Below are 23,027 nucleotides of genomic sequence, written 5' to 3' on the forward strand. Positions count from 1 at the left end.
CTAACCTTTTATCTTCCTCTGTCTCCTGTATGCTTGCAGCATTTGAACCCCTGGTAGGTCTTTGGTTTATTATATGAGCTGGTCTCTCTTTTTATTTATTGATTGGTGCATTTTTGTTGTTGTTTAATAACCATTCGTGTATGGCTCCAAGGTCAATCAGTCTTGACTCAAAGGAATGATTGATGTTGAGTAGTGTTGTTTAATGTATTTGTTGTTTATGTTGCCCGCGCACACACGCGCTCACACATGCACACATACACTCACTCCACTTGTCCCATACAAAGGACCACAATGGAAACAAGCCCTCGGGCTTTATTGTGTTTTACTCCTTTTAATCAATATTGTTTTTTGTATTGTCTTGCACAATCCTGCTTTTATTGAATCAATAAAGATATCAAAAATACATGCAAAGCAGTGCAGGTAAAACCGAGGAGCTCTTCTGTTGCAGGCTACTGTCTCACACTCTCTCTGCTCTGCCTGCAGGCTGCAGAACAACAAGTGTGCACTGGATGGCGCTTCTGCACAGCACCCTCAATCTGTCATCAGGCCAATACTGCATGTCCGCCTAATCAGAAGTGTCATCAGCATAAAAATGAAAATGAAGACCATGGGCACGAATAGACCTGATGAGCAGGGGCGTAGTTCACCTATTTTCAAATCAACTGTATCAATCAATGAGAGGAAACATGGAGGGTGAACTACTCACCTTGGATAGTTTACCAACCTCTGTATTTACCACTACAGCCCTGCTGCTAAAGTGGGCCCCTCTCTGCAGCTGGATATCTCTCTAGGACAAAGCACAGATAACAGGCAGGCGAGCGGGCCATAACATCAATACACATTGATATTTATGATAATAATTACCCAGATTTCAACATGGAGCCATATAAAGAGAGCTGCAACACATGAGCAGTTGACAGTATTTGATCTCAGAGAGACGAGGAGAGGAACCTCTAACCCACAAGGTAATAACACGGTGTCTGTGCTCTGGAGCGTAGAAGTGCTATGATTCTGTCAGGGAGTAAATGCTCGTCGGCGTGGGATCCGCTTGAGTTTCTTTCTCTATTTTGTGCAAATCTGTGTTCTGTGTGTGACACCTGAGAATTAGCTGTGCAGTTCTCAGCTTCGGAGTAGCTGAGTGGAAGTGAGTGAATTCTCTCGTCTTTTCGTCCCTAGACAGAGACAGTGTTTGTGTTGTGATATGGCATTTTCTTGATACAGTGTTTTCTGGAAGGTACTAGAGGTTCATCATCAGACAAGAGCATGCATCATCATGGATCATATTACACATTATATAGTCTTGGAGTGACATTGGACCTGATAAGTCTATTCCTTCACATTTACAAACCTATTTTATCTATAGAATATACTGCTTTTAAATGTACCATATTTCTGCACTTTTAGTTCACTTTAATTCAATCTGGTTAATCTGTAAAGAAAAAAAATGCCTTTGCTTGCTTTCTATCTCTTTTTTCTTTGATGCCAAGTCAAATCCTCCCAACAACCACATCCTCCCTACACATTCCTGCTGTGTGAGTGCTGTGCAGACAAGTGACTTTTTGACATTTTATTCTGTGAATTGAGTGTCTGTGTTTTGTCTGTGTGAGTTGTCAGAAAGTGTTGGCACTGACATGTCTGTGTTTTGTCTGTGTGAGCTGTCAGAAAGTGATGGCATTGACATGTCTGTGTTTTGTCCATGTGAGCTGTCAGAAAGTGATGGCACTGACATGTCTGTGTTTTGTCTGTGTGAGCTGTCAGAAAGTGATGGCACTGACATGTCTGTGTTTTGTCTGTGTGAGCTGTCAGAAAGTGATGGCACTGACATGTCTGTGTTTTGTCTGTGTGAGCTGTCAGAAAGTGATGGCATTGACATGTCTGTGTTTTGTCTGTGTGAGCTGTCAGAAAGTTACGGCACTGACATGTGTGTGTTTTATCCGTGTGACTTGTCAGAAAGTGATGGCACTGACATGGGGTGATGTGCCACAATGATGAAGTCTAGGGAGAGACAGCAGCACACAAAATGAATTGACAGGACATTTGAGTTGAGTTATTGTAAAAACACAACCCAAAACATCAAGAATAATAATATTCTCATAATAATATTCTGACATGTGTGTGTTTTATCCGTGTGACTTGTCAGAAAGTGATGGCAGCAGCACACAAAATGACTTGACAGGACATTTGAGTTGAGTTATTGTAAAAACACAACCCAAAACATCAAGAATAATAATATTCTCATAATAATATTCTGACATGTGTGTGTTTTATCCGGGTGACTTGTCAGAAAGTGATGGCAGCAGCACACAAAATGACTTGACAGGACATTTGAGTTGAGTTATTGTAAAAACACAACCCAAAACATCAAGAATAATAATATTCTCATAATAATATTCTGACATGTGTGTGTTTTATCCGTGTGACTTGTCAGAAAGTGATGGCACTGACATGGGGTGATGTGCCACAATGATGAAGTCTAGGGAGAGACAGCAGCACACAAAATGACTTGACAGGACATTTGAGTTGAGTTATTGTAAAAACACAACCCAAAACATCAAGAATAATAATATTCTAATCTCATTAATCTTGTCAAAACACACTCACTGAACCAAAGGGCAAGAGTGACTTGACAGGATTTGGATTTATAAAAAAACAAAAAAGAAAGTAAAAAGTTAAGATTCTATATCAGACTTTTTTATTCCCTTTCAAAATTGAGTTATCCACATATTCAGCATTTGAACGTTACTTGTGTAGTCTCTTCTTAAAGGAGATTTTGGAGCTAAATCTTTTAAAAAGGAAAAGTTTTGCAGTGAGATGTCAAATCTTTGATGCTACAGTATCATCATCATCATATATAAAAGGGAGCAAGTGGGCTTTGTCTGTTTGTTTGTTATGTCATCAGTGACATCATTATTGACCAAAATCATCTTATGACATCACTGATGTCATAGGCAAGCCTAGGAATCGAGCGCGCATAGTGCACGAGATGCCTAGTCTCAGAAATGCACTCCAACTAAACAGCAGAACCTTATCATTTCAAGCTCATCATTGCTTTTCATATCTCCCTCTCTGTCTTGGGTCGGTCTGTCTGTCTGTCTGTCTGTCTGTCTGTCTGTCTGTCTGTCTGTCTGTCTGTCTGTCTGTCTGTCTGTCTGTCTGTCTGTATGGAAGGTTGCAAGTCAGTATCTGAAGAGCTGGTCCTACTTGAAAGGTCCCATGGAATACACAGAGGGTGTGTTCTCTGATGCAGACCTGTCGTACAATGACAGCTTCTTCAACAGCACGGTGGCTGATCTCCTGCCTCCCATCTCTCCAGTGCTGGACAAGATCGTCAGCATCATCACGGTCGCCGTGGTCTTCACCACCATGATATCTCTGGGATGCACCATGGAGGTGTCCAAGATCAAGGTGATTTCGGCTGCACTCTGTCCCATGAAAATTCTGTCATCATCTACTCCCCCTCATGCCAGCTGAAACAGTACGGGTGAAATGTGTCCACATAACACACAGGGAGGTTGCCAGCACAACTCCATAGCAGCCTTCTCCAAAACAAGTCAATTATGTGGAAAGCAGTTCCAGAAAGTGCTATATTTACACCATTAGTGACAATGTGAACTAGAGCTGATTGGTTTGTAACAGATAATGGTGTATAGGTCTTTCTATTCACAGTGTGATCGTTTGTTTTTGGACTAAGACACTTCACCTGTGTTTCATTTGGCATGATGGTGAGGAGACTATGACAGAATCTTCAGTTCCTATAAGATATGTGAACATTTTGGAATAAAAGGTGCATTCATTGCTCTAAATAATTTCTCATCTTTCCAGGCCCACATAGTGAAACCCAAGGGAGTGGCAATAGCATTGCTGGCCCAGTATGGTGTCATGCCTCTTACAGCCTTCGCCTTAGCTAAGGTTAGTATTGCTGGTTAGTATTGCTTACTTTATTATACAGGGAGCACGGCTTACTTTATTATACAATTTTAAAGAGTTGAATTGGCTCCCTGTTGAAGAGAGCTCAACAGTTAAAACTTATCGTGGTCTATACGATTTTAAATAATTATTTTAAGTATTTTCAGTTTGTTCGGGACACTCATGGCCTGAACACGAGGGCTATATAGTGTAGCGAACCTGAAACTACCCAACCTTAAAAGCAAAGTCGGGAGAAGTTCATTCCTGGGGGGAGTGGAACAAAATCCCTAACGAGATTAAATCTGCTAATTCTCTGAATAGTTTTAAAAACCTAAAGAATGCATGCAAGCTGCAATGATATAGTGCAAAGCCTTTGTTGGACTGGTTTTTGAACTTGTGCTGGTTTGTATCTCCTTCTTATTTTGGATTGTTCTTTAATTATGTTTTTTCATGTGTAGTATTGTATTGTACTATTGTGTATTGTAGTGTCATCCTTTTCTGTTTGCCAAGACCTCAGGACCACAATGGAAATAATTTGACAACTTTATTGTGATATAATTGAGTTATTTTAAACTGTATGCCTGTTGGTGTATTGTACCTTTTTTAATTTGTTGAATAAATTCATTCATTCAATCATTCATACATACAGGGAGCATGGCTCTCTCCGCTGTTATATAACAGCAATGATTTATATTCAGGCTCATGAACAGTGAGCTGACACAAAGCCAGAGTAGTGGAGTATCAATACATGCACTGTTATAATGTATGAGTTTATGAGTAATTCTACTATACTCTAGTTATAAATGTATGTGAATACATCTTAGTATGGTTGACATTTGGGTTTTGACACATACATTGGTTTTGTTTGATTTTTTTGTCCATATACGTCATTCTATTTCATCCATTGATCTATGTGGTTATGAAATCTGGTTTAGCATGATCTGATGACTCTTAATGCACTGCATTTTGAAAGCATAAGGCACAAGTGTGAATGTGTTACTTATGACCACATGGTGCAGGTGTTCCGGCTGGCTCCCATGCCAGCTGTAGCGGTGCTGATCTGTGGCTGCTGTCCTGGAGGAAACCTGTCCAACCTACTGGCCCTGGCCCTGCAGGGGGACATGAACCTGAGGTACAGACACACAGACACAGACACAGACACAGACACAGACACAGACACAGACACAGACAGACAGACAGACAGACAGACACAGACACACACACACACACACACACACACACACACACACACACACGATTGATTTGATAGGCTATTAAGGATGTTATGAGTCGCAACTTAAAACTGCCAATCTATATATCTCAAAGACAGAAAATATAGGCTACCATAATATGTGGACGGTATAGATAAATGATCTGTTGGCCCATTTATATGAAAATATCAGTTTCTGTCTTCTAACGAGTGTCTCATCCGTTTGAACATTTAACAGCTTTTGACGATCCAAAACTAACATTGCAGATATCAACAACGTCACTTTGACTAGTCATAATAGCGTCACTGCGTCACCTCGTTAGAGGCACTCACCCTATTATTAGAGTTGAATGACCTGCTGGTCGTCTCCCACCTGATCATAAAGCTGTGGTTTATCATAACAAGGCCATAACAAACCCCTTCCCTTCCCACATGATTTACTTTATTTATTTTATTTCCCACTGCCAGGCCATTCACCCCATAGCTTCCTCCTTCACCTCCGCACGGTACTCAGGACATTCCATCTCTATCTGATCAGATGCATGTGGATCTTATCTGGCTGACAGTATGGCTTTGCACCAATGACTAAAACACACTAAAACAATGACACATTATTTTAAATACTGATACATTTTTTTGTGTCATTTCATGAAATTCCCAAAAGAGAACGGATAATTCCTTGAAGTAACTCCAGTAATTGAGTCAATTTGAGTCTGTTTGTTTTTCTACTGTTCAAGAAACCCAACATTCACAGACATACAATCATATTTCGGAGCATTCTTGCAGACAGGATCAAGGTCACTGATCTCATTATTACCATGTCATGGTCAGCCAGGATATCAGACGGGATGTCATGGACAGACAGGACAGACGGGATGTCATGGACAGACAGGACAGACGGGATGTCATGGACAGACAGGACAGACGGGATGTCATGGACAGGCAGGACAGACATGATGTCATGGACAGGCAGGACAGACAGGATGTCATGGACAGGCAGGACAGACAGGATGTCATGGACAGACAGGACAGACAGGATGTCATGGACAGACAGGACAGACGGGATGTCATGGACAGACACAGACAGGATGTCATGGACAGACAGGACAGACAGGACAGACAGGACAGACAGGATGTCATGGACAGACAGGACAGACAGGATGTCATGGACAGACAGGACAGACAGGATTCATGGACAGACAGGACAGACGGGATGTCATGGACAGACACAGACAGGATGTCATGGACAGACAGGACAGACAGGATGTCATGGACAGACAGGACAGACAGGATGTCATGGACAGACAGGACAGACAGGATGTCATGGACAGACAGGACAGACAGGATGTCATGGACAGGCAGGACAGACAGGATGTCATGGACAGACAGGACAGACGGGATGTCATGGACAGACACAGACAGGATGTCATGGACAGACAGGACAGACAGGACAGACAGGACAGACAGGACAGACAGGATGTCATGGACAGACAGGACAGACAGGATGTCATGGACAGACAGGACAGACAGGATGTCATGGACAGACAGGACAGATGGGATGTCATGGACAGACACAGACAGGATGTCATGGACAGACAGGACAGACAGGATGTCATGGACAGACAGGACAGACAGGATGTCATGGACAGACAGGACAGACAGGATGTCATGGACAGACAGGACAGACAGGATGTCATGGACAGGCAGGACAGACAGGATGTCATGGACAGGCAGGACAGACAGGATGTCATGGACAGACAGGACAGACAGGATGTCATGGACAGACAGGACAGACAGGATGTCATGGACAGACACAGACAGGATGTCATGGACAGACAGGACAGACAGGACAGACAGGATGTCATGGACAGACAGGACAGATAGGATGTCATGGACAGACAGGACAGACAGGATGTCATGGACAGACAGGACAGACAGGACAGACAGGATGTCATGGACAGACAGGACAGACAGGATCAAGGTCACTGATCTCATTATTAGCATGTCATGGACAGCCAGCATCAGCACTGTTGCCCAACTCTGCTGTTGTGTAATGAGACAGAATGTGTGTGTGTGTGTGTGTGTGTGTGTGTGTGTGTGTGTGTGTGTGTGTGTGTGTGTGTGTGTGTGTGTGTAATGAGACAGAATGGGGGCCATAAACGGCTGGCGAGCTGTAGCCTCACGCCTTGCAGAAAATATTCAAACATGAATCAAAAAGCTAATGCTGTCAAGACAAAGGATGTTCTAAAAACAACTTTTCCTCAAAGGAAATGCTACACAGCAACAGTGTCAAAACCTATCAATCTCTCATACAAATGAAACGGGCAATTGCAGGAGATAACAGTGGGCGGGACCATTCAAAAGTGCAAACCAATGGGCAATGGGCAAACTCCGTTTGTTAGAGAGAGAAACATTATTGGGATGGGATGAGTGAATTCTGGAATTGTGATGGAATTTGTATGTTGCCTCCTGCCAGGTGTCATGATGACTACCACTAGATGTTTTCAGGTAGTCAAATGAATGGGATTTGGATCTAAAAACCACACCCAGGTGTTGAAGTAAGCGGTGCAGGTTTAGGAGCATTCATCTGAGAAAATGTAATAGAAGCTTTGTGGAAAAGCTATTACATTATTTCTGCGATGTGTTGTTTACCTGTACAAAAATGGTGACCTTTACGACCTTCCTATCCCTAGCTAAGGCCCCTTTACCCTAGCCCAGGGGTGTCCAATCTTTTTGAATGGGGGCCAGATTCGATAATGTGAAATTACCGGGGGGCCGGCCAGCTGCTTCTTGCATCATATGGGTTATACTGTATATATATTTTTTTTTTAAATCACATACAATACAATTGTACTCTAAGGATTTTGTTTACCATCTGAAAACATTAGTTATGCCTGTGTTGTTCCTACTTGGTGCTTTTGTCTTCAAACTGTATGATAGTGCTGTCATCATTAGGTGAACAGAAAAAATTTGAATTGAACTTGCTCGATTAACCAATACTGTGTGGAGAGCCACATATAGTATATTTTGAGAGACAAGCCGAGGGCCACTTAAGATCGGTCAAAGGCCCCAGGCCCCAGGCCCCAGGCCGCACTTTGGACATGCCTGCCCTAGCACCACCCCCTTCCTTGCTGCCCCCCCCACCACCACCCACCACCCCTAGCCACACGCCCTATCCACCCCTCGGATCACAACTCTCTACCATCTTCCTATCCCTAGCTACAGCCCCTTTCCTCTAGCCCCCCTCCCACCACCCCCTAGCTACCCCTCAAATTCCAACTCTCTACCACCTTCCTATCCATAGTTCCTCATCCTGAGCTCTGCACCTAGTCTCGTGCTAAAAATGGACATCTCATGCTGCAAACGGACACACGTCACGTACTGTATCGAAGTGGCTGCACTGCTTTAAAATATCAGTAAATACATTTTTAATTGCAGTGTGTCTAACTCTTTGAAATCATTGGAGTCACTGGATGAATTTTGGTTCTATATTAGCAGCACAATGGAATTGTTTACGCTCCATAACTGGAGTGAAAATGACAAGTCCTTCTCCTCGCAGCATAGTGATGACGTCGTGCTCCACAGTGGTGGCTCTGGGCATGATGCCCCTGCTGCTCTACCTGTACTGCCAGGGCTTCGACCTGCAGGATGCAGTGCCCTACCTGGACATCTTCCTGGCCCTGGTCCTCACCCTCATCCCCTGTGGCATCGGCATCCTCATCAACTACTACCGGCCGCAGTACTCCAAGACCATCACCAAGGTAACTACTACCCACCGCAGTACTCCAAGACCGTCACCAAGGTAACTACTACCAATTAATACTCAAATTCAAGGACCCAACATGGCATTGAGATACAGATCAAGGTTAATTACTGTTACAACACTGATAATTTTTCACAATGTGAACTAGCAGCAGCTTCACAGAAGCTCACAGACTACAATGAAAAAGAGAGGCTTGAACGTGTGAACACTTCTCAATGGTGCTGTTTCACATTAGTAACAAAATATCAAAAGAACTTCAATACAATTCTTGCACAAAATATATTAATTCAAGTATTTTCAATGACCTATATTCATGTCTACTTAAAAAACTTTCAATGCCTTGATTTTTCTCTCTCAAATTCACAAACATATAAGAATTTCAAGTACCTGTGGGAACCTTGAAGATTCCAAATGAACTCAGACTCCTCTAACCCTAAAACGAACCAAACTCAGACCACCACAGGAGGTCAGTTTGGTTTGTTGGGGTGGGGTCTAAGTTCTTCTAAGGAGTTGCGTTGTGTGAACAAGTGATCAGAAAAGAGAGCTAGAGCCCTTTTGTAAGTCCACTTAACATGGTGAACAGAGTTCATGCAGCTGATTCACTTTTAAAGGCCTGGGTTCGGTTCCTATGTGAAAACACCCTTGACTTGATCACAGAAAATGAGTCAAGTGAATCCACTGTCACCCTAACCCTTGTCTTGGTGTTCCCAGGTAGGTCTGTCCCTGATGATGGTAGCTGTGGTGGTGATCGGCATCTTGTCCATTGTCGCCTTTGAGAGCTCCATCCTGGCGTTGCTGTCCGGGCAACTCTTGGCCATCGCCGCTCTCATGCCCTTCATAGGCTACGCCTTTGGATACATCCTCTCCTACCTCTTCAAACTCAACGGATCGTAAGTCACCAGGAGAGCCCCTGATACTGATCCTGACAATCCCTTTTCACTCCAAACCTTCAAATACTGACGTTTGGTCCTTCCTTGGTGTGAGGTGTCACGTTTTAACACACAAGGTAGGCTACCCCCTTTTTTGTCGTTTTTCGACATGTGGTCTAGTCCAATAAGCGTCTGTAGAGCTCCCACATTTGATTGTGACAATGAAATAAAATGGACAGTAAGGGTGTGGTTGGGGTGGCCGATGGGTGTAAGCTTTTGCCGTCAACACCGGAGACCGAGGTTCACGTCCCATGTGTATTAAAGTCTACACTTTAAACAAAGTTGTTTTAGTTGCCTAACTATAAACCGTAACACAAGTTGTTGGCTGCAGTCTTATGGCATCGAAAAACTATGAAAAATGAGGTACCCAGTGCCTTAACATGTGGCACAAAGGGGGTCCTGACCAAACGTCAGGATTTGACGAGTTGGGAGTGAGAAGGGTTGATCCTGACTCTGGCAGTGGCCATGTTACCTCCAGACAATTGGCCGTGTCTGCGGGTGGGAAGCCAGGTGTGTCTTCTGGTCGCTGCACTAGCCCCAGCCTCCTCTGGTCGGTCAGGGCACCTGTTCGGGGGGAGGGGAACTGGGGGGAATAGCGTGATCCTCCCACGAGCTACGTCCTGCCGGTGAAACTCCTCGCTGTCAGGTGAAAAGAAGCAGCTGGTGACTGCACAATGTATCGGAAGAAGCATGTGCTTGTCTACAACTCTCCCCAGATTGGCAGGGGGCGGAGCAACGACTGGGACAGCAGGGGGAATTGGCCAAGTACAATTGGAGAGAAAACGGGGGCGGGGACCTTGATAAAAAAAAAAAGCATTTGCTTGAGTTATAGCCTATGCATTTCTTGCTCAGGGAGCGGAGGACTGTTGCCATGGAAACGGGTTGTCAGAACATCCAGCTGTGCACCACCATCTTGAAGGTGGCCTTCCCTCCAGCTGTGATGGGCCATCTCTTCCTGTTCCCCATGATCTACATCAGCTTCCAGCTGATGGAGGCCGCCATGCTCATCCTGCTCTTCAGGGCTTACCAGAGGTTCAGGCAGCACAAAGGTACACAAGGAGGGTTTCAAAGGAAATACAGGCCTGTTACATGTTATCCAAGATTGTAGTTTTAATCTCGGACTGTATGTCGTAGATCATGGTCAAACAGTCTGACATTCCACCACAACATTGCAGGGAGTGGACCACAATATGATATACAATATGTCCGCTTAAAAGAAAGTTTGACAATTTTAACTTTTACACAAGTTTTCAAACAAAGCAACTCATTGAGGTCTGAGTCAGAGGTATCAGTCTCAAAAACTGCAAAACTATTTGTGACAAGGGGAACAGTCTCAAAGATCTTTACACCAAACTTTCCTCTCTGAAGAACGGTCCCCTCTACAGTTCCATTTAAGAGTCTGTTATTGTTGGGTGTTAATTTTGTGTCCTGTTATTATAAAATCATGAGATATCTGAGATGTTTGATCTGAGGATCTACTCTGCTTTAAAGTTCTTTCAAACTATCGTACCACGCACCGATTTGACATTTTATGTAAACACTAAATAACACATTTCGAACGATCCCTCCTCACATTTGTGCTTGCGTGCTGTCTGACCTACAGGAGGTATGTACCAGCCCACGGCCAGCACTGCTGTGGAGGTGGCGAAGGACCTTTCTGCATGATGGATGCACCTCATCACACCTTCCCAAAAGACTCTCAGGCTCCTGTGCTACTTGAAACACATGTGGAAGACATCTATTGATGCAGATGCACGGATATACACAAAATGTTTTATTTTGTTAAAATTGCTTTATTGGTTATGTCAATTTGTTTCTATTAGCGTTACCATACAAATGTCCACCATATTATCACTGAAAACAAAATTATACATTAAGTACAAAATGTTTTATTTGCCAAACTCTTGTCTACGTGTTCTTACTCAAGTGAACCACAGGAACATTAGTCACAGTACCAACAGTCTTCTTGGAATCACGTTTATACACTGTAATAAAAAGAAAATCAGTTGACATTGCTGTACACCACACTGTAATAAAAGAAAATAAGTTTACAGTGCTGTACACCATACTCCAAAAATGAGAAAAACATTCAATACAACGCAAAAAAAAAGAAAAAAGAAACGTTTTTTGTAGGCAACAGCATTTCAAAAAGCATCACCCCCCCGGGCCGCAGCAGCAGCAAAAACAAAAAACAAAACAAAAAATGTTTCAACTGCAAGAAAACCATCCATTAGATCCATTAAAATGATTAAATCAACATGCTGATCTACTTACTGTACAACCATTTTAACTTTTCACTAGCGGAACTACGCGCAAAATTACACAGAATTTGAAGCTGTCGACCGGTCATGATGGTTCCTATGAGCTGGAAGCACAAATGCAGAAACATGTTCGAGTCATCCCATGATCATCAATTTCCAAATTGTCATAGTCCAAATAGTGATGAAAAGCAAAGTCAATGGCAGCATTCTAGGTTATCATGTTAGCACACCGCCTGTGGTCACTAGGTCAAATTAGGGATTAGGGATTAATGCAATGTGAAAAAATTATTTGAGTTCTGAGACTGATTTTAATCAGCACTAGATTAAAGCCAGAACTCAAATACATTTTTCATATGGCTTTAATCCTTTTCCATATCGAATAGACTGTTTTCACGGAATAGCTTGTTTGGGGAATTTATTTAATGTTTATGTTGTCAAGTTCAAAAGAAAATAACTCCCGCACACTGTCTCCAAATGCAAAAAGTGTATTTAACAGAAAGAATAACGTTTCGGTCCTAAGACCTTCTTCCTAGGGTCTTGGGACCGAAACGTTATTCTTTCTGTTAAATACACTTTTTGCATTTGGAGACAGTGTGCGGGAGTTATTTTCTTTTGATTCAGTTGGGTTTTCCCTCCTCCGACGCACCTGTCATTTTAGGTGTACAGAAGCTTTTCTCCTTTATGTTGTCAAGTTAAAACCGTCTACATGTGAGAAATCAGGCCAGCATTAGAATGATCTGAAATTCTTCCATTGACATATCTACCAAAGATCAGCACAAAAATCCAGATGCAGTCCAGCACAGAATACTGCTTCCCTCTTTCAGGTGAATACTTAGTATGTCAGAAATGGATTGTGATGTAATGAGAATACCATGGATAGGCTGGGTGGGTGTGTGCGTGCTTCATCGTTTCTTCTTCTGCATTCACGTCATATGGGGAAAAATGGTAGACACAAGCTTTCCTACTTGAAAACACTGTTCACCTCAGCTTGGGAACTCAGGACCTGATTTGTGTTACTTATTTTTTTTGTTTCAATTTGTTTTTTTTTTTATTGGTGAAAAGGTTCAAAATAATAGATGACTCACAATAAAGAATAATTCAATGAAATTAAGTTTTAAACGCCTAATAGTCATTCTTAAATATTTGAATTACTATTCACATTGCTCATTACCTAGTATGTAACAGAAAAAACCAAACCAATGTCTGTGAAGAAGAGTTCCCTCCCGAGTTGTTCCTACCGAGCAGCAAGCGAGTCGTTTCTCCCATTGATTCCCAGCTGACGTGAACACGGCTCTAGCGCTGGCTGTCGGTAGAGCGAGAGCGGGAACGGGAGCGTGAACGGGAGGCAGAGGCTCGCTGGGCGGGCGCGGGGGAGGGCGGGGTGGCCGACTTGCTGGTCTTGGAGGAGCGCTTGGTGGGCTCCTTGGCTCGCTGGGCGGCCGGAGGGGAGGCGCCGCCGGGGGCCGGGGAGCCGCTGGGCGAGCGCGAGTGGTTGTGGGCCTTGGGGGCGGGGCTGCGGGAGCGGGAGCGGCGGGGGGAGCGCGACAGGGAGCGCCCGCGGGAACGGGAGCGCGAGCGGGACGAGCTTTCAGACCGGGAGCGACTCCTGGACCTGGGAAGGAGAGGAAGAGGAACATTAGAATAATCTGCAGGTACACAGCAGTCATCAAAACAGTTACATGTACATCATGCTTTGGAAGATAACTAGAAATACTGTGTCATGGTTGTATGCCTCCGCCAACAAGTCCGCAGTCTACATCCATCCAAACTCCTCGCTGTCAGGTAAAAAGAAGAAGCTGGCGACTACACATGTATCGGAGTAAGCATGTGCTAGTTTACGGCTCTCCCCAGATTGGCGGAGGGGGTGGAGCAATGAAATACAGTTTCTCACTAGAAAAGTCATGCGAAGAAAATCAGCAGCGCAACATTTACCTATATACTGACGACTGGAGTTTTTCCATTTTGTTGTATGCGGTGTAGTGTGTTGTCAGTGCTCCCTGTAAGCTCTGATAAGGCTCTTATACAATACGTAGAAACTCTTTTTCTTCTCACTTGTCTTGTTGCTGTTTTCTTCATTGTAAACAGAAAATGCTGCCATACAGATCACTAAAACTTGACAGAGCGTTCTCTAATTTAGTTTGGCCTGAGTCTTTCTTGTCTCCTGCTATGTTTACAAGTTCAGCTGGTTTCACAGCAAGTGTGCAAACAATGGAAGACAGACCATTTTGAATGTCTCTTCTTAGACAGACTGTAGCTGAACATTTTTTACATTAATTTCATGTCACTAACTTTCGTTACATCCCTAGTGGCACAGTTCTTCCCTCGCCTCACAGCAAGAAAGTCCTGGGTTCGATTCCCGCCTGGGACACTGTTGGCACAGTTCCCCATACCTTCGTGCCTGGTGCCCAAGGTGGGCTATCTCGTCAAAAGGGCCTTTCTGTGTGGAGTTTGCATGTTATCCCTGTGCTCCCCTGGGGTTTCCTCCATATAACATCAATATGGACCCCCACTAAAAACATGCTCTTCTCATTATCCCTAGAAAAGCTTGTCTCTGTTGCAGCCACACTTTGTGATTTAGGCTGGTGTTAAGTTAACTGCTGGGTTTTTACACAACAGAACCTTGACTAGTGCAGCTCTAACAGATGATGTAACAACACAACAGAACCTTGACTAGTGCAGCTCTAACAGATGACGTACAAACAAAACAGAGCCTTGACTACTGCAGCTCTAACAGATAATGCTGCAACAACTAGAGCACGACCGATATATCGGTCCACCGATATTGGCCGATAACAGATATATCGTTTGATATGTTGGCCGATATTTAGTATTTTTTAAGTTATAGACAGCATGTTGTGTATATTTGATCTTTTTTCTTAACTCAAGTTATATTTTATATTTGTTCCATTTGTGTTTTTGTATTTGTAGTTATTTATAATTATTAAATTCCCAGTGAAGTTTACAGTTTCATTGGATTTATGTCATTTTGGACAATAAAGTTGATTGATAAGCTGTAAAATATCCTGCCTACATTACATATCTCAAGTCATATCTTTGTCAAGTGTTTGATATTTGAGGGATCATTGCAATTGTTATTTTTTTACTATAATGTGTATATATATAATCTAAGAATATCGGCCGATATATCGATATCAGAATTTTTTTACTCCCTAATATCGGTATTGCATCGGCCTCAAAAATCCAGTATCGGTCAGGCTCTAGCAGCAACACAACAGAACCTTGACTAGTGCAGCTCTAACAGATGATGCAGCAACACAACAGAACCTTGACTAGTGCAGCTCTAACAGATGATGCAGCAACACAACAGAACCTTGACGAGTGCAGCTCTAACAGATGATGCAGCAACACAACAGAACCTTGACTAGTGCAGCTCTAACAGATGATGCAGTAACACAACAGAACCTTGACTAGTGCAGCTCTAACAGATGATGCAGTAACACAACAGAACCTTGACTAGTGCAGCTCTAACAGATGATGCAGCAACACAACAGAACCTTGACTAGTGCAGCTCTAACAGATGACGTACAAACACAACAGAACCTTGACTAGTGCAGCTCTAACAGATGATGCAGCAACACAACAGGACGATGCCATCAGCTCAGTGGAGTGAGGCACCAGCCGACAACTTACCTCTTCTTGGCTGCCTCAATGAGCTTGATTTTCCTGCCATTGATTTCCTTTCCAGACAGTTTCTCAAGGGCATTTTTCAGATCGCTGTAAGAGGCAAACTCAACAACCCTGTAGAAACACAGAGAAAACCTTTAGACTTGGAATCTGCTTCTTCGCAAAGCAGATGGTGAATTATTCTCAACTTGCGCTCTCCTTTCAGACGGGGGCTGTGCAGCATGAGACGCCCACACGAGCCAGACATTCACAAGCCACTTCATATTATATATATATATGAAATAATGGAGCGAGGCATCTTACCCTTCATTGAGCTTGGGGCGATGGGCATCTGCAAATGTGACCTCTCCAGCTTGTCTCATGAAATCTTTCAGGTCCTACACATGTGAACAGCAGTCTAGTTAGGGCAGGATCGGGACAGGGCACAGGCTGACTCATAAAACATGATTGAATTGCCCAAAGAGACAGACGCTTAAATATAGTGAGAGCACTACACAGGCTACAGCAGGTAAGGAGGATGATGGGTCCAAGAACCTCAAAGAGCCATGTTCAATCCATCAATTAGTCATTCAATACAGATTGCTTTTTTTTTTTTTAGGGCAAATACAAAATCTTCATTAAGGCAAGCGACTGCCAATTTGGATATTATATCATAAAATTTAGACAGGTACAATGCCAGTTGTCAGGCAAAATCTTTGCGGCTGCGTCAGCCTTGAGATTCTTGGACCCGCTGTTGTTTTACAACTACAGAGAAGTGAATACCATCTGCTGAACTGCAGAGGCACCGCTTGGGCAGCGTATGGCGCTAAGAGCCCCGATTTCCCAGGAGGGCACAGGGCTCCGCGCCGGGACCGCCCCCGCCTCGGCACCCCGCCTCAGTAAAGAGAGTGAACAGGGTGGAAGAGAGGAAACTACTACCTGAGAGCGAAACCCCTTGGGGGTGGGCCGCAGGCTCTCCTAGCCCACCATAACCTCAGGATAACAGCAGATTATATCCATGGGCGCACCCGGGTGGAACTCACTCTGTCGCTCGCGATGTGCGGGAACACCAGAGGGGGGAGGGAGGGGGGAGATATCGATCGATCGAAGCCTCTCAAATTAACGAACCATCGATCAATACGACCACCACCACCATCATCATCATCATCATCACCATCGACTCTTTCGCTCTTTCCTCTCCTCTCTCTGCCAACTGTTTTCTCTCCCTCGCTCTCAGCCACACACCTGGCGCCCGCACGCCTTCGACAGGGGGGCGCTGCGGGCGGGCGAGCGAGCGAAGGGGCCGCCAGCGCCTCTAGAGTGGGGGAGCGAGCGCGCCGCTCACATGACCAGCAGGCGTCAACTAGGAGTAGGACACATTGGCTGACACCACAGGCTCAACCCAGACAGAAGGACCCAGAAGGGGTGTTAACTCCACCATAAGCGAGCTCTTCCATACGACACAACAGTCAGGCTGGCAAATAAAGGGGTGAAGAATTGGTTAAAATTTGAAAACAGGAACAAATTAAATTTTTTGTTGTTGTTACTGCTCTCTCGCTCTCTCTCTTTCTCTCTCTCTCTCAATAATTAGCTGCAGATTCATAGGAGCATTGCTAGATTTTCAAACAGCAAATTGGACCTGATCATAATAAGATAAATGTTAATTGTTGACACATATTAGCTCTCAATCCAATAACTACCATTTTGATTCCAAATACAGAATTGCTATGATTTTGAAATACATGGAAATGTGACAGTTCATGTGTAAGTGAACTGAGGCAGAGTGGAGGTGATATAACAGTAGTGTTGCAGCTTGCAGAGGGTGGCTGTGTGTTACAGGCGTGAGGCAATACTAACCTGCCAGCTGACACGGGAGGACAGGTTCTCCACGATCAGGCGGTTCTCCGTGCGCATCGGAGGAGGGTTTCGACTGAAACGTGAAGATGCAAAATGAGACTTCAAGAGATGGGGCAGACGTGCACAGACCTCAGCACAGAGTCTTAACAGCTTTAATTAGCTGCTGCTCAATGGCAAGACCAATACATGTCAAGGCTTTCTTGGATGCACAAAGCATGGCGCTGATGCTGCATTGCATTCTAACTTAGAAGAATATTAGCAGCTTTGAATGCAAGTTGACATTTCAATTTGAGATTTTAACCATCTACCAGGGGTTTTTATAGATTCATGGTTATGCAATACTGACAACTTCAGTTAGTGTATTTTGAACATGCTCAAAGTAATGCTGTGTAGCGTTTACAGCGCATGCTGCCATGTTGATGAGTCGACGACGTGACATCAGACAACTTATCTCAGAAACCTCTTTGTTGAGAAATCTTACCTGGTTTCCTACTTGGAATTCTGAGCTGAATGGTTGTCGTTACATTGCATTTTTCCTACTAGGAAGCAGGAGTCTGCCACGTTGTGACATCTCTAGAATGGCAGCATTACTCACAACAAGACAATTACTGGATATTGTGCCCTTTATTCCATGTACTCTACAATTATCAACAAGAAAAGCAGAGACATTGCCTTGAATGTTGTTTTTTATGCAGCACAGCAGGCAGGCATTGTCACTATTGCATGCCAGGCCCAAGCATCTCCTACACGAGGCGTTTTCAAAGTCTGAGACTGTGGGCCTCCCCCAGACAAAGCTTGGAAAAAGGCGCCCCCCTCGCTCAATTCCTGGAGGCCTATTGGATCATGATTATGTTATTTGATCCCGTAGACACGCAACAATTGAGCCAAGATAGCCTGATATTGCTGTTTGACATCCTTCAGAGTTCAGACTATACCAAATACATAAAGAAGGTGTGTCTGCTCAGTGATCTGAAGGCATTCATTTGTTTCTGACTCTGGGAAAGAGTCAAATTACCCAGAACTACTGTATCTCTTTACTATCTCTTTAACCAAATCAAACATTTAGGCTATGCGATCTCCTTTGGATAACTACGGTAATGTAATATTTTTTTTTATTCCCATTCACTGAGCCTCCCCTGAAACTGTTTGGAGCCCCCTTGGGGAGACCCGCCTCGCACTTTGAAAACCTCTGTGCTACACCACACCAACCCTCCTTTGGCTGGACAACATGTGAGAGGGGGAACAGAGCACTGAGGTGTGAGCACTGCAAAAGCCTAAAGTCAACTCTACTAAAGCCGGGCTTGTGTCTGGCAGGAAGGGGGGGGAGAACTGGGGAGAATAGTGTGAACCTCCCATGCACCACGTCCTGCTGGTGAAACCCCTCGCTGTCATGTGAAAAGAAGTGGCTAGCTACTGCACATGTATCGGAGGAAGCATGTACTCTCCCGAGATCGGCAGAGGGGGTGGAGCAACGACTGGGACAGCAGGGGAAATTGGCCAAGTACAATTGGAGAGAATTTTTTTTTTTGATTTAGGGGAAAAAACAGTAATACCAATTGTGGTATCGTCAAATCAGGAGTTTCCATTCACAATACATATGAAATAATTGAATGATTGGAACAAACTATGGTTTATGGTACTATTGCAGGTAACTTAATCCCTTGTAATCCTCTATACCTCAGACAGATTGGATCAGTGTACTTCAGGTAACGATTTTTCATGTGTACTTTGCTTGTCTGAATGAGATGGACTTATTTGAGCTCACACAGCAGGTGGTCTGTCTCCATTCCACAATGCCGAGGATGGGTGTGAAAGCTGTTATACCTCCGTCCGTCCTGGGATCCTCTGCCATAGCGATCAGGGAAGCGTCCGCCGCCGCCGCCACCGCCTCCTCCTCCTCCTCCACCACCACCACCACCTCCTCCTCCTCCTCTGCTGCCGCCGCCGCCGCGGCCGCCTCGCAGACGAACACGGGCATGCTCAATGGTCACTCTGATACAGGGGAAAAGGTTATTCAGTTGTTAGTTATTTTTAAAGTGCTGCACGTTCACCTTCTGATGATGACTGAAGGTTTGTTTATAGTGCTGATGATCATGACTGAAGGTCATGGTTTACCCTCCTTTTCATTACCCACTACATCACTGATCCTAATGGACCATAGCCTGGTGAAACCATTCTGATCATGTGACCTCACATTCTCTTTAGCTCTACGTACCAGTCTGGACTTGCTGCAGCCCACAGTGATGTCAGTGGGCGGGAGTATTTGCCTTGACGCAGACAACTCCTTCAGCCAATCGGCGTCGCCAAATCCAGTCGGAAGAACGGCGACGTCCTTTCCATCGAGAAACTCTTGTTCTTGTTTAATTGCTGTTGTTGAGTCTATTTCTGCAATAACTGCACTTATGGCTGGGTGGGTATACTCTACAAACCTTAGCGTTACTGCACATTGCTTCAGGAGACGCCATTACTGGTTTGCCAGCAGACTACGGCGCAGTCCCTGATTGGCCCGGTTACATTGTAATTTGTGGAAATGGCTGGGAGTTAAGAGTGTGAGGTCACATGATCAGGATGGTTTTACCAGTCAAAATGTATCCACTACAGCAAAGGGTTTGCAGAAATAGAAGCTATACCAAAGAAACATGGTCAATGTTGGGTCTCAGAAGGCACACTATCTCATGCTTTTTGGTTCTGCCCTTCGCTGTCCGGATTCTGGGCCAAAATATTTGACTGGTACTCTAAAGCCTACAAAATAACCCTCCACCGGAGGCGGAACTCGCCATCTTCGGCTGCTCGGAATCCTCTCTGCTCCTCCCCACGGCTGTGCAGCAGTCTCTGACGCAGGGGACGATTGTCACCAAGAAGCTCACTCTAAAGTATGGAAGTCTCTTCCCCCAACCCTCTTTTCAGTGTGGTTGATGGACATGGCCTCAGTGATATGGATGGAGAGACTCAGGTTCCTGAGGACTAACTCACTTAAGAGATTTTCAGCTATTTTGGGACCCGTTTCTGGCCTACCTTGACAAGGCTAGGGACGACGGGTGACTCGCCCGGCTGGTTTTTCATGGACTCCTTGTGTGAAATCCTATGTACAACATCTCTTGCAAGCACATAAATACCTTCCGCAGCTGGTAGCACCATGGCATGTGGTAATGCAAATTATGTATGTTTTTTTTGTTTTCTCCTTTTCCTGTGTTTGAGACTGTTCATTTTTGTTCTTTGCACTCTGAAAAACGTTGAAAAATAAAATATTGAAACAAAAAGAAAAGGAACCAAGGTCCTCCTCACAGTGATGGCACTCAGAAATCATCCTACCTTTCATTGCAAAGCTCTTTGCCATCTAGTTCATACACAGCATCTTCAGCATCTCTGGGGTCATCAAACTCCTGCAGCACACAACACACAGCACAATTCTTTGTGTTTCTTTGTTTTCTAACGCCAAACCCCATTAAAAAAAATGCCACAATTGAATGTTGCATACTGGTAAATGCACACACATAGAATATATTTTACAACGTTAATGAATCATTATGGTGTTCTGGTAAATTCAGACATGCATACATACAATGCATACATGCATTAGAGGCTCTTAATGCTCCCAATAGTTACCATGTCTTTATGTCTGAACATTACCTTTTGCAGTAAGCCAAGCAGTTAAATTGCCACATTTTTGAATGGTGTTTGGTGTAATGTTCTCGCCATATTAGAGAGAACTGTCCTTTTATCCAAACACTATGATATAACTCACCACAAAGCCAAAGCCTCTCTTCAGGTCGATGTCTCGGATGCGGCCGTAGCCTTTGAAGAACTTCTCCACATCCCTCTCCCTGGCCGACGGGTTCAGCCGGCCGATGAAGATACGACAGCCACTCATCTTGTCAAGAATAACCTGAAAACATTGAGTAATTCGCATTGTAATTAACCACTGGAGAATAATAACAGACCAACCCGAAGACGTGGAATTTGCAAACCGCGCTGTGACCTCGGTTGACCGTCCTGTGTGTTGGTAATTATCGGGCCTTGTGCTCAAGGCATATTATTATACACGACAATCTATCTAACGTTATTTACTGCGACGAGAAGGACAGCAGAACATTTGTTTATAAAGCAAAGCCCAACAGACCTAACACCTTGTTCTCATGCAGGTTCATCCATACCTTGTGACGGTCTGGAGGTGATCTGTTGCGGACTGTGGACAGTGGCGGTAAGATCCACTGCTGTAACGTTAGCTAGCTCACACACTCAACAAAATGGAGCCTGTCTTTTTGCTCGCCTGGTGGGTAGGAACCTAGAACTGGAAGCTTGCCTAGTTGCCTTGCACAAGCACAAGGGAAACAAAGTTGTAGTTATTTTTTCTGGCCACTATGTGTCGCGCAGACATAATGGTTTAAGTGCGCTGGACGGGGTGGACAGAAAGCTGGGTGAACGATGGGATTTCAGGATTTCAAGCAAGACGGCCCAACTTCAACTCACTTCCTGTCATTTTGTCACGTGACAATTTAGGAGACTTGCTAGAATTGGCGGAGCCTGCGGTGACCCATCCTGGGTGGAGACGCTCCTCACGTCTCCACTGCTCCGTGACGGTGAACATTTCCAAATACGGTAGGCGTTATTCTGATAAACCGGTCACATATTTGGAATATCTATTTATCTATCTATATCTATATCTATATCTATATATATATCCTACTGTATATATGTGTGTGTGTGTGTGTGTGTGTGTGTGTGTGTGTGTGTGTGTGTGTGTGTGTGTGTGTGTGTGTGTGTGTGTGTGTGTGTGTGTGTGTGTGTGTGTGTGTGTGTGTCAGTGTGTGTCAGTGTGTGTGTGTGTGTGTGTGTGTGTGAGAGAGAGAGAACAGTTGAAGAAATATAAAAGCAAGACAAGGGACATAAAACAAACTAAAAGTTGTCAGAACCTGAGGCAGGTCAGAGTCCAAAGTCTAATCAGGCAGCAGAAAAGCATCATCATCCCAATCACACATCCCAATAAACAAACACGACCTTTGGCTTAGGCTGGAGGCAGGGACTTCCCGTTTGGAGTGGTGAATGTTTGACTCCACTTGTTACCAATGTTGGGCAAGTTACTTTCAAAATGTAATATCTACTACATATTACTAGTTACTTTCATTTGAAAGTAACACATTACTTTACAATAATTTGTCTGTGTAGAGTAACTTACACTACTTTTGCATTACTTTCACCAAAATAACAGCAGTAGCAGAATGACATCGCCGCCCTGGAACCATCCCGAAAAACAATTTCAACCATCTTGAAGTCAGTGTAAATCGTCCAAAATTCTAAATTATTAGTTATCCTTTTCCTTGTCATCTATGTTGGTTATTTGCCTAAAAAACAATTTGATTAGGAAATGATTGTATCTTTATTTAAATATGCGCTTTGATTAAAACATTTTTTTTACTGCTAAAAGTAATATATCATATGTAGCCTAATGTTACTTTTGTAATGCGACAAATCACAAT

General features: G+C 44.0%; 2 protein-coding genes across 2 annotated transcripts; one reads left to right on the forward strand and one right to left on the reverse strand.

The window, feature by feature from the left end:
* Positions 1–3,213: 3,213 nt before the first annotated feature.
* Positions 3,214–11,473, forward strand: slc10a1 (solute carrier family 10 member 1; the record flags this gene model as incomplete). Its single annotated transcript, XM_083642982.1, has 7 exons — positions 3,214–3,405; positions 3,823–3,909; positions 4,926–5,038; positions 8,676–8,877; positions 9,591–9,769; positions 10,661–10,857; positions 11,412–11,473. 7 exons carry the CDS (start codon positions 3,214–3,216, stop codon positions 11,471–11,473), a joined length of 1,032 nt encoding a protein of 343 aa, XP_083499108.1.
* A 1,578-nt stretch (positions 11,474–13,051) lies between these two features.
* srsf5b (serine and arginine rich splicing factor 5b) lies at positions 13,052–21,815 on the reverse strand. Its single transcript, XM_083643403.1, has 8 exons — positions 21,705–21,815; positions 21,296–21,436; positions 20,863–20,933; positions 19,375–19,542; positions 17,551–17,623; positions 16,018–16,091; positions 15,721–15,828; positions 13,052–13,681 (listed from the first exon to the last, which is right to left on the reverse strand). Exons 2-8 carry the CDS (start codon positions 21,419–21,421, stop codon positions 13,363–13,365), a joined length of 939 nt encoding a protein of 312 aa, XP_083499529.1. The 5' UTR covers positions 21,422–21,436; positions 21,705–21,815; the 3' UTR covers positions 13,052–13,362.
* Between the last annotated feature and the right edge of the window lie 1,212 nt (positions 21,816–23,027).

The sequence above is a fragment of the Poromitra crassiceps genome, assembly GCF_964638095.1.
Source record: "Poromitra crassiceps genome assembly, chromosome: 9".
In the NCBI taxonomy this organism is placed as follows: domain Eukaryota; kingdom Metazoa; phylum Chordata; class Actinopteri; order Beryciformes; family Melamphaidae; genus Poromitra; species Poromitra crassiceps.

What these genes read in the sequence shown, in the direction of transcription:
- srsf5b (XM_083643403.1), bottom strand. Translation starts at nt 21,421, where the DNA reads ATGAGTGGCTGTCGTATCTTCATCGGCCGGCTGAACCCGTCGGCCAGG. An exon ending in CCTCCCGTGTCAGCTGGCAG is followed by an intron (nt 16,092 to 17,550) that starts GTTAGTATTGCC and finishes TCACATGTGTAG; the next exon opens with GACCTGAAAGATTTCATGAG. An exon ending in ATTGAGGCAGCCAAGAAGAG is followed by an intron (nt 13,682 to 15,720) that starts GTAAGTTGTCGG and finishes TCTCCTTCCCAG; the next exon opens with GTCCAGGAGTCGCTCCCGGT.